The following is a 12,587-nucleotide window of genomic DNA, read 5'->3' on the forward strand; positions in this document are numbered from 1 at the left end:
ATACTGTAAATACATGTAGATAACATGTAGCTGTGTATTCTGCATGTAAAAAGGGAAAGGGCTTCAGCTAAATCATGAACATTGCCTTATGTCATGTGTTAATTGGTATTTTCAAAGATAAGTTAAGAAGGCTCGATAGTCGTGGCCATTTTTAGATTGTATTGACCTCCTTTAGAGGAAGAGCTCGCTATAGTTTATCGCTAAACAAATCGTACCTTAAAATTTTACACAGATCTGATTGTTAATTTGTTGACTATCCAGCCTCCTTAATTAAAATTTTTGAAACTCTATTTTCAGCAAATAATTTACAGGCCAAGTAATATTACAGTTTACAGTACTTTAAAAACAAAATTCACTCTTTTAAAGAAATTTTATTAAAAGTCACAGGGGAATGAGCAACTTAACACAGAATATTCATTAAAATAAATAGCAACATCAGATCTATCAGATCTACAAGTAGCCGTGGAGAAGCTGTAGAAAGTTCACTGTTGAATATCAAATACCAAGAAAGGAACCTGGTGGCCTAAATTTGAGTATGTCCCTCCTCTTTATCAATGTCATTTACCTTTTAGAAAAGTTCATAACTTTCCAGTAACAACAGCTAGGATTTACATACAGAGTGCATTAAACAAAAATTTATATAGCCTACTGAAATAATTTGATTAATCTTTGAGTTTATATCCCGATATATAATTATAAATTGATTTTTGATTCAGATTGATTGATACACGTATGGGAGTAAAATTTAAATTTTTTAATTTAATTTCATCACGAATATAAAAATAAAGACATGGAGAAAATTAATATTGAAACATAAGGATTACTTTAGAGAAAAACTTTGTGTTTTAGCATAAAGCTTACACAAACTGTTTTTCAACTTTCCATTTTTTTGAGTAAAACATGATGATCCACTACCTTCTAATCTGACATGTACAGTCATCTATATTATTCATCTTATTTATTTTACACCCTTGGCACTTCATTTATGATAAGAGGTGGTTGATTTATCTACCTACTGAATACAGAGAGGGAGTGTTATAAAAGTTTGATATTTTATATTTATATCAAGGATAAATGCATTCTCTTGATAACAACTAATTACAGTTATCTTTCACTACAATGCTAAATATTTGTCAACAAGTTTTAAAATAAAAAAATACCAAGCATAAACATGGAAATTGTTCCACATACAGTACTAGATGTACATGTAAACAAAAATTAGCTGCACATAGTGCAGTAAACTCAATTGCATATGAATAAATGACAAATCTGTAGAACACAATACTAAAATGAAAACAACTGCTGTATGCTCCTTGTTATGAACCAACCTTATAAATATACACAGTTAAATAAATACAGATGATATAACTCATTAACATAGTAGCACTAAACTAACCACATCATATGTCTTGTTCAACCTATTTCTAGCGTTTAAAATTATTTGACTATTATTTCTGAATTATAAAAATTCTATAAATGACTTTTAAACACAAATGTAATTCTTTGTTTTATAATAATTCTAAAAATTCTTGCATCCTAAAAACAAGTTCATTCCTGTGGTTTCATCAATGTTAAACTTTGCTGGATTTTATTACCCATTTTTGCGGATTTTGCTGTTGAGTTGATCCTTCAAAATTGTAAGTTCATTGGAGTGCAGTATTTATTAACATATTGTATTGTTGGGATCATTGGGAACAAATTTATGTAGCCTTGAAACTGTGATTTTTACTAAATCTATGGAAATTGGTGCCCCCTAATACCTACTGATGAAACCACAGTACTAAATGGAATGTTCTTGTCAAGTTGTCTTTTGTTGTATTAAACAAATTAAAGTGGAAGATAACAAAATTAACAATTCAAATTGACAATAAATAAGAATTATGATCTCCTATCAATAATAACATTTCCATCACGGTCTTTCACTCGGATCCTACCATTGGAATACTTCGTTTCCTGCCGTCCATCTGGATACACTGTCTTCACTGTCCCATCCGGATATTCCCTCCGCTTGTATTCCTGAGTGTGAATCTCTTTCTGTCCATTCGGAAATTCCATTGTTTTGGTCCCATCTCTATCTACTCGAATCACAGTTCCATCTGGAAATATGCTTTCCTCTGATCCATTTAAAAACAGATACTTAATAGTCTGATCTGGAAAAATGATTTCTTTAGTTCCCTCTGGATAGTGTTTTTCCACTTGATTGTTTGGAAACTGTATAATTTCAAGTCCATCTGGATAAGTGCTGTGTGTAGTTTGTACTTCAGCGTAGTAATAAATGACTCTTTGATCGGCAGTTACTTGTTTGACATCACCATTAAAGAAAGACACAACAACAGATTTCCCATCAGCGGATATTTCTTTTCTGGTCCTATTAGGAAATAAGATTTCACGTACTCCAGTACTGTAGATTTTTTCCACTTTCCCATCAGGATGTTGGATTTCCCTGAATCTTTTGTCCCCTTTATCAATGACCGACCGATCAATAGAATATTTCTGGGCAGTCTTTCTGGGAACACATTCCAAGTAAGACCCATCCATGCCTCCTTCTGTGTAAATACTGGTGTCCTGGGGAACCGCTGAAACAATAGGTTCCCCCCTGGGTACCTCCTCTTTGATCCCCTGGGAGCCATCACTCTGACTGGCCCTGGGGTTGACTGCAATGTCTGGCTGAGCTGAGTAGAGATTCCCTGAGCTGGTGACGGGTCTCTGTCTAGAGGCAGCAGGAACCTCGCCATTCTGCTGTCTGTTTCTGCCCGTCTGCTGAGGAACATGAGAAGACATGAAGCTGCCTGCCTTGTTGATGGGAATATCTCTGACAGGGTCCTTCTCCTCGTCAGAGTCTGTCATCTGGAACTCAGCAGAAGTAGAGATGGCCTTTGGAATTGCTGATGTTTTAGCTGCAGTATTCGTTCCTTGTGCACCCTTTTCATGCTGTGAATTTCTTTCAAGTTGTGCATTTTTCTCCTTCTGCAGCCACTCAAGGCGTTTTCTCTCCATTGCCTTGATCTCTTCCTTAAGCTGTAAATTTTCATTTTCAAGCAGTTTGAGTTTTTCTTTAGTTCGAGAATCATTTGAGGCCCACCTGAACTCTTTCCTCTTGATCTCCTCCTGTAGTTCTTTTAACTGAGTTTTTAGCATTTCAATTTCCTCCCTCTCCTTCTTGTCTGGGTTATTTCTTTTTGCCTTTTGTAACTGTTCAAACACCTTTTTCTCATGACGTAATTTCTTCATCTCTTCAGTTTTATACTCCTGTATTCTTTTCAACTCATCAGATTTTTCCTTTTCAAAATCAGCAACTTCCTTTTTTAATTTTGACAACCCATCTTCTCTCTCTATTCGAAGTTTATGAAGATTGGCATTTTCATTCCTAAATTTCTCAATCTCCTTGTCTAATTCTGATAATTTTTCCCTTAATAACTTTGACTGAAGCCCTTCAGATGGCATAATATTGTTGACTTGGAAGTTTGGCTGATTTTGCGTTTCTTTTGATTCTGCCTTCTTCAGTTTAGGAAACAATTTGGCCATTAGTTTGGAGGTAGGAGGAGTGCCTCCCTGTTCCTCTTCACTTTTCTGATTGGGAGGGTGAGGTGAGACTGCCTTCAATGTTGTATCTCCCCACTCCTCTTCATCATCGTATACGTCTGATTTCCTGGAGGTAGTTTTGTTTTTCCCTTCCTCCTGTTTTCTCTTTATATTGAGATCTGAGTAAGACACTAGACTTCCTTCACTGTCACTATCATCCGTATTCCTATCCAACAGTTTACTGTGCATTTGAAATCCTTTCTCACTTTCATCTGAATCACTCTGCAGTCCACTCTGATTAATGTAATCAGTCTTAATTTCAATTGTCTTTTCAACACCTGAAGACTTGAACAGATGCAGGACATTCCTCTCCCTTGTGACTTGAGGAACTGGACTAGATTTATCTCTTTGTGCTATCTTTCTCTTCATGAATTTTGATGGAGACACTTCAGCATTTTGATTGGCGTTGTAGTCTTCATCATTGTGTATACCAACAAAGCCTTTGTCTCTATAGTTATCACTGTCTCTCTCTATATCACTTGTCCCACTCTCCGAGTCACTGGATTCAGAGTCATCAGAATCTGTCTTATCTTCTTCACTTTCTTCTAATTTATAATCATATCTTTCTTGTATTGGCTCTACTGGTTCCCTGTTTGGCTGCATAACTGGTTCCCTTTTTTCTGATTCAACTGGAACAGAGTTCTCCGCTAGTTTGACTGTAATCTTCTCGTGTTGGGATTTTTGAGCTTCACATTTAGATTTCTTAGAGAGAGGTTTCAGTGTTAATTTGGATGGTCTTTTCTTTTCCTTCACTCTGTCCTCCAGTTTCCGAACCATCAGTGATGTGTTACTGCAGTATGACATGTTGTCTGCCAAGTTCTCCAGAAGTTCAAACTCCTCCAGATCTCCTTTCTCCAGCTCCTCATTTATCTCTCTTTCCCGCAGTTTACCAACGTAAGAGGCATCATCTGGGAAGGAAGGTTTTCTTTCAAAGTTTTTCTTCCTGACAGGATCTGGTTTTGCATTACTTCCCTTGCCTGTTTTGTTTGATAAGGACAGACTCTGGGTGTTGTACGGTTTAACACTTCTACTAGATTCACTAGCCTCTCTTGACCCTGATGGCTTGGTGAATGCTGGTTGTCCACTTCGGAGCCCTTTATCATTCTTCTTTAATTCATCTGGTTTTTTTGCATTTGCCTTCGAGGACAATGTCTTTGTATTTGTTGGACGTGAAGTATTCCCTGAAGTTGGTCTCTCTGAATGTTGATTTGGTTTTTCAGATGGGGGTTTATGAGGGGGTCTCATATTAGCCTTTTTTTCTTTCAAAGCACCAAACCTTGCAATACCCTCTCCTTTTTTCAAGAACTGGTGTTTCGGACTTTCCACATTTCTTTCAGTTTCATATTTTTGGTTTTCACTTTCAGCTCTTAATTGTTCTTCCAGTAGTTCTTCAAATGTCTTGGTGACCATAATAGGTCTGTCATCTGGATCAATGATTTCCTTCTCCATTTCATCCTCCTCCTCCTCCTCATCATCATCAAAATCTCTTTCCTCTAAATCATAATCTGACAATTTTTCTATACTTTCTTCACCTCTGTCTTCTTCAACTTCATCATTGTCATCCTCATCTACCACTTCCTCCTCTTCTTCGTCTTCTTCCTCACTGCTGTCAGTTCTATCTGGTGACCTTACTCTTCTCTGAGCCATTTCTTCTCTGTATAGCCTCTCCTCTGTCATTTCACTTGTGTGGGAGTTGGTGTCACTGAAAAGATCTGGGTTTGTATTGGCTTCATCATTATCCTCATTGAATGGGACATACATGACAGGGACTGGAAGCTGACCACTAGCTAGCAGTGACTCCTGTTGGGGAACAGACTTGGAGTCACGAGCTTCTGATGGTTTGAAATTGGGTTCAAACCTTGATCTCACAAACCTTTGGGAGGGTGGAGGAGTTCTAGTTAGAGCATCATCATTCAATTCCGATCCTCTGACAGAGTCTTTGTTTTTGCCGATCACACTTTTGATCGCCATCTGCTCTTTGCGTAAAAGTTCTAGTTGCTGTTTCTGTTGATTCATTAACTTTTCCTGTTGCTGCATTTGCCACTGCCTGAGCTCTTTAAATCTCTGTAAGAGCATTGCTTGCTCCATCACTTGTTGTTGTTCCAAAGGATTAACTTCAGTACTTTCTTCATCTTCTTGGTCACCATTTGGTTGTAATGAGGACTTCCCTCTCAGCCCTAGCTCTTGGAAAGCTGCATCAAAGTTAATTGTCTGTAGGAACATGTTTGGCAGGAGTCCAGTGATGTCTGCAGCACTAGATGGGCCCTGTAGAGTGCTTTGAAGAGAGGCAGGCAATGAAGTTGGTCCATTGTGTTTCACAGCAGTTTTCCCTGCTTGTTTTGCATCATCAAAGTCCACTACAACCCCCGACCTTTGTGCATTCTCTCGCTGATTTACATTCATTGTCTGGAGTTCACAAATGTCAGCACATCCTTATCCTGTGTGTATCAGACTCAGCATTATGCAGATGAATGCTGGTCGGTTATATCATGCAGTTCATAACTTTTCTTTTCTTCAGAAAGAAGGATTCATCACTGCAAAAGATGAAAAGAAAATTATAGTACAGTGTACATGTAATACATATACGTAAATATAAAGGACACACCAAATGCTATTCTGATGAAGCCAAAAACAGCAATATTTGATTGAACAGTTACTTGTATGTAGTCATTTTTTTTCTTAAAAGAAAAAAAATGCATAATTTAATACCTTTTAACAATCACATAGAGCAATAGATGTGAATCTATATTTATTTGCAGACAGATAAACTTAGATTATCTTTCGTAAACTATAGTTTACAACCGTGAAATATGGTTTTGCAGATGAAAACTATGGTTAACTGATTGTTAATTATAGTTAACAAATCGTTAACCAAGGTTTAAGGTTCATTAACTATTTTTAACAATAACCTATTGTTAACTATAGTTAACAGTAGATAAACCTAGTTTATCTGGTTTTTGTTAATCTATTAATATTTCACATCTGTTAATCAAAGCTAACGCAATCATCTATGTTTCAGAAGTGTAAAACTATAATTAACACTGAAAAAACCATTTGCGATTGGAAAACATAATTTATCAGATAAATATAGTTTTACGATTGTGAAACTATGATTTATCAACTCTCAACTGTAGTTAAGGAATGTAAATTATAGTCTACAGATGTGAATCTATATTTATCAGCAAAATCTATTGTTAACGTTATATGCTGACAGATAAACTTTGATTATCATTCGTTAACTATAGTTTACAACCGTTAAATATAGTTTTACAGATGAAAACTATAGTTAACAAATTGTTAACTATAGTTTGTGGTTCGTAAACTGTAGTTAACAGTCGATTGACAATTTATTTTCTGTGAAATAATGTTTAGCTCATTTTTGTGAATTTGGCGTGCCATACATATAGAACTATTATACCATAATATCTATTGTATCACAACTACTATATAATTCAATTTTTTTTTAAACATAAAGCACTTAGTATCACAATTATTTTATACAAAAAACAAGTGAAAAGCTGTCAATGTGACAGCAAACCGGGTTTTCTTTTATGTAAACTGTATCCATAATCCATGTCAACCCTTATCCAGTGAAATGGAGTACCCTACATGTATATGCAACATTTTGCCAAAAAATGACTAAGTTCAAAAGCTAGTATTTTTTTTTATAAATTATCGGAAATCAAAATCCTAGCAATATGCACACCTCTGATATATGAACAATTGATCTGCAAAAGAACAACTTCCTATCTTGAGAACTGTAGGAGGAGTTATTCGTACAATGAGGGTACCCTATATGCAATATTTTGCCAAAAAATGACTAAGTTCAAAAGCTGGTATTTTTTTCATAAATTATCGGAAATCAAAATCCTAGCAATATGCACACCTCTGATATATGTACAATTGATCTGCAAAAGAACAACTTCCTATCTTGAGAACTGTAGGAGGAGTTATCCGTACAATGAGGGTACCCTATATGCAATATTTTGCCAAAAAATGACTAAATTCAAAAGCTGGTATTTTTTCCATAAATAATCGGAAATCAAAATCCTAGCAATATGCACACCTCTGATATATGTTCAATTGATCTGCAAAAGAACAACTTCCTATCTTGAGAACTGTAGGAGGAGTTATCCGTACAATGAGGGTACCCTATATGCAATATTTTGCCAAAAAATGACTAAGTTCAAAAGCTGGTATTTTTTTCATAAATTATCGGAAATCAAAATCCTAGCAATATGCACACCTCTAATATATGTACAATTGATCTGCAAAAGAACAACTTCCTATCTTGAGAACTGTAGGAGGAGTTATCCGTACAATGAGGGTACCCTATATGCAATATTTTGCCAAAAAATGACTAAGTTCAAAAGCTGGTATTTTTTCCATAAATTATCGGAAATCAAAATCCTAGCAATATGCACACCTCTGATATATGTACAATTGATCTGCAAAAGAACAACTTCCTATCTTGAAAACTGTAGGAGGAGTTATCCGTACAATGAGGGTACCCTTTTGGCAGCCGCCCGCCCGCCCGCCCGCCCGCCATCCTCCCGCCCGCCATTTTCACCATTTTAATAACCGGATTTTTTCGTTGGAAAACCCGGTTAATAAAACACTTAACAGAATCAATAAAGGGTATACAGTACATGATTTTCTGAAATATCAACGCAAGGGGCATTATTTAGTGTTAAACATATATGTCAATTTTACATGTATTATCCGTATAATACATGCATAATCTTTAATCATATACATGGATTGCTAAAATATTCAGCATGGTAAAATAATACTTTTAATTGATAGCACAGGTCCTCAATCAGCATTTTTTGGTGAAGTTACATTTCTTATAAATCAATAGAATTATCAGTATATCATTTTATGCAATTAGGAAGTCCAAACAATATGTACCGGTATTAACTTCTTACTTTTATCATATTGATAATTTTGAATTTACAGAGTGTGTGTAAATTTTAGTTGCCATTTAGTAAAGTTTTTTCATATCCTCATAATTCACAGTATGACAATTTTCTGACCTTTGTCACTCTTAGTCATTGTGCATTTTAATGGAATTAAGCCAAACTAAAGCATTTTTGTTAATAGTAATTTTGCAATGGTTTGCAACATAATGTATTATTATACATGTACCTTTCAATGGACAACTCTGTATCTAGTATTTAAAAATAGTAAAGGGTATTTATCAAATCAGTTCGAATTGCAAATTTGTCAAAACTGTTCTGTGTTACCACTAAATTGGTAATACATTGTATATCTTAACTTAAAGAAGATATGAATAGTGCCTGTTTGAGAGGACAACAGTTGAAACTGACACCCCGAGAAATCCATTGTCAACCGAAGTGAAGTGAAGTATAATGACCAAATTTTCTACCTAATAAATAAATGATCTGATATTTCAAATCTTGGTTCCATTTTCAAGGTGATATCGATAATACCCCATCAAAGCAATTTTCATCAAAATTTTGATCATTGTCCAATCAATTGCACCTTGAATTTTACATTAAAGTCTAAATGCAGTGCCTGTTTTATTAAAATATTGTAAAAAGTAACTGTAACTTAAATTTCATACAAATCTCTTGGTGAATATATATGCGTAAACTCTCCTTTTTTCAAATATGAAATAATTTAAAATGATTCAAAATTTTTCAATATCCCTTTTTTATACATTGAAAACCTTAAATTTTTGTATGTGAATTTTGCGGCAAATCGTATGTGCATATAGCAATTTGTTTTATTATACTTTCATGTTAAATACTGAAATCTGATTGGTTTAGACGCAGTTGGTAATCCGTTCTATTACCCTCAGCGTTAGCAACACACTTGGCAACGGGTAACACAACGAATTGTTACATGCGTGTAAATTATGCGCGTACGGTTCGCCGTTGAATTCACTTCATTTCTATATAAAAGCAGTAAAATTCTCTTTAAAATTAAGACATTCAGTATAATAAAATAAATAGAGCCTGTTTGGGAGGGTAACTGTTGAAATTGACACCCCTCGAAAACCATTGACAACCTCCACTTCACGTCGGTTAACAATGGTTGTCTCGGGGTGTCAATTTCAACAGTTACCCTCCCAAACAGGCACTATTTATATAGTGTAACCCTTTGCCAAGTGTGTTGCTAACACTATGGGTAATAGAATGGATTATAAACCAATTATAAACCAATTAGATTTCAGTATTTAATTAACATGAAAGTACCGTATTTTTTCGAAAATTAGGTCGATACAGTTTATTGGGCGAAGGAGGCCGTTTTTAGCCAAAAAATAAAAAAAAGTATAAATAGGTTCGACTTCGAAGAATTGGTCAAAAAATTACCGCTAGTTCTAATGAATAAATGGTTTAAACCAATAACGTTATCATATAGTAACCTTTAATCTTATTTCACAGTTTTAAACAAAAGGGAAATAAAATGTATTTCTTGAAAACATCATAAGAAAATGTCTGAAATTGCATCAACATTTTCAAACAAATTAATTCAGTACGACCGGTTTTAATTTAAGATCGTTTTTTATTATTTCCCTGCCATGTGTACAAACTGGTGTCAACCGGGGGATAGCAACCTAGCCTTGAGGCATGACTTTGGTAGCACATGCCACCCTGTGTCTCTGTGTGACTTTTTACTGTGTATATACACACGAGTCAACCTCTGATCTTATTGAAGCCTGCGGGCATGAGTAGCACGTGCAGAGAGTTCAACTGTGTATAAACAAAGTAAGCGCTACCCAGACTGATTTCAGAGACACCTGGCTAAAATTTCATCGAAAGTTTTATGTTGAATATGCAAAAAAAAAACTTGTTCATGTATTCTATTATGAAAACAAATTGTTTTTTTATTTCTACCCAACGATATTTCCCCCCCGTAATTACCCTTTGTACGGTTCTCATTTTACTTTTACCGCGAGAAATCGATTTCCTGTTTATCGTAAGCACACGATGAAAATGCATGACAGCATATAATAATGATCGAAAGATTATTCAGTCAGTGATCTCAGTAAGAAATGTAAGAAGAAATAAATCTATTTACATTTAATTTTGTTTAAATGATAAATTACTACAGTATATTGATTTAAATCCATACGATTTTTACACAGAAATTCAAGCAGTATTATAGTAAACACTCATGATTTTATTGGAGGGTTGCATTAATTTTTGCAAAATTTCATATCAAATTTTCCAACCAAAAAAAAAAAACATAAATTGGGCGAAGCGATGAATAGGGCGAGGTCCACGTGTCAGGGAAAAAAAGTATCGACCTAATTTCCGAAAAATACGGTATATTAAATGTAAATCTAATATGAAGGTCTTTGATTACATGTAACATGCTTTGTAAAAGATCTGTTGAGAAGTTCAAAAAAAAAAGGAAAAAAAAGAGAGGCACCTTGGTTTCTTTATATATATATTTAAAGGTAAATGATATTATATATTATGTATTTCTCACCTTAAGGTCAAGATCTAGTAAATGATAGGTGCCTACAGGTTTATGAAATTCAAGATATAAATTCTTTTAATGATGCTTCATAACAATATCTTTGTTTCATAGGGTGTACCGGGGCTTAAATTTTTGGTAAATGCAATAAAAAATCTTGGTTTAAACAACCATTTTCTATGAAGTATGAAGGATAAAAGCAACATATCTCGGAGTTTTGTCCATTTTTGACTAATGAAATATATCTAGAATGCCTACAGTCTCTCTAAAAATAGCATTAAACAAGCTCTTGACCTCCTCTTTAAAGTGATGTCAAATTGAATATAGGTATCGGGATTACTTTTCCCGTGATTAAATATCGAATGTCAAAATATTGTTTTATTTTCTATATAATTACTTTAAAGCCGTAAAATACGGGAAAAGATTCATCAAATCAATTATGACGTCATAATGGTTCCAGCACCAAAAAGATACTCTGGAATCATTTACTAGATCTTGACCTTAAATGATATGATCTCTCTCTTTCTCTCTCTCTCTCTCTCTCTGTAGTTTTATTTAGACTAAACCCTGTGACAATCAAATCCAGAACTTAATTAAAAGTATAAATTGTTCTTTTTCAGTACCTAAGCCTGACAAGAACTTAAAATTGCAACAGTGATAAAATACAATTGCCGTTTAATATATATGCTTAAATATGTTTATGTCCAAACTTTTGACAATCTATAACTTATTAAATAGACATAAAATTTTGGCTTAACTTTAGTTGGACATAAAAATGCACTCTTTAATGAGTGCAAATATTTGAACTAGTCCTCTATTTATACTGGCATAGCGCTAAGTCTTGGCATACCACCCCTTTAATATGAAACGAGCCCCAGATATCTATGGGTTTATTTTTTTCAGCCTAATGAATAAAAATAGTTTGGATACCGATGTTTAATTGAAAATCAAAACATCAAAGAAAAGGTAACGGAAAAGGGGACCTAAGGTTGGGCAGAAATTGAAACGATTTTGGAAAAAATTCACCCCAGAGGTGCTCAGATCCGAAGTACAAAATTAAAACAAAAAGAGCAAATCCTTATATGGTCCATTACTCCCAGCACTTTCAAATAAATTGAAATGAATCGACGACTTGAGGCACAATATCATCTTTTAGAATGAATTAAATGTACTGCAGTAGAGCCCTGATCACCTTTTTTTCTGATTGTTTACATAACAACACTTACACAAATTACTTAATATCAGATATGAAAATAAATTAGGTATTATTCATTACATATGTATATTATACAGTCTATACATACCATCTGATTTAGCCTTTTGGTTCATATGGGACTAAACTTACATAAAGTAAACGCGATTAAAACTTGTTCGTATCAGTTTGTTGATGCCGCCATTTTTCCTTAAATGCATATCAAACCCGATGGAATTTTAGGAATTGGGTTCACAAGTTTACTGATGACAACAAAATTGAGATATCAATCCCAATTTTAATAATACCTTTTCATGCATATTTTATTAAAAAATTATAGAATAATTTTATACAACATTTTATT

At 34.2% G+C, this 12,587-nt stretch overlaps 1 protein-coding gene across 2 annotated transcripts; it reads right to left on the minus strand.

Annotated features, from left to right (window-relative positions):
* Nucleotides 1-355: 355 nt before the first annotated feature.
* On the minus strand, nucleotides 356-12,451 carry LOC105336004 (centromere protein J). Of its 2 annotated transcripts, XM_066074652.1 has the most exons (3): nucleotides 12,336-12,441; nucleotides 11,532-11,598; nucleotides 356-6,116 (listed from the first exon to the last, which is right to left on the minus strand). In XM_066074652.1, the coding sequence occupies exon 3, from the start codon at nucleotides 5,983-5,985 to the stop codon at nucleotides 1,879-1,881; it is 4,107 nt and encodes a 1,368-aa protein (XP_065930724.1). In that variant the 5' UTR covers nucleotides 5,986-6,116; nucleotides 11,532-11,598; nucleotides 12,336-12,441; the 3' UTR covers nucleotides 356-1,878. The 2 variants fall into 2 exon arrangements, with proteins under 2 accessions (XP_065930724.1, XP_034303033.2); XM_034447142.2 differs by lacking the exon at nucleotides 11,532-11,598 and having other exon boundaries at nucleotides 12,336-12,451.
* Nucleotides 12,452-12,587: the final 136 nt, after the last annotated feature.

Source organism: Magallana gigas, chromosome 2 (assembly GCF_963853765.1).
Source record: "Magallana gigas chromosome 2, xbMagGiga1.1, whole genome shotgun sequence".
Classification (NCBI taxonomy): Eukaryota; Metazoa; Mollusca; class Bivalvia; order Ostreida; family Ostreidae; genus Magallana; species Magallana gigas.

Bases quoted from the DNA above. Each gene is read 5' to 3' on its own strand.
- LOC105336004 (XM_034447142.2), bottom strand. From the start codon at position 5,985: ATGAATGTAAATCAGCGAGAGAATGCACAAAGGTCGGGGGTTGTAGTG.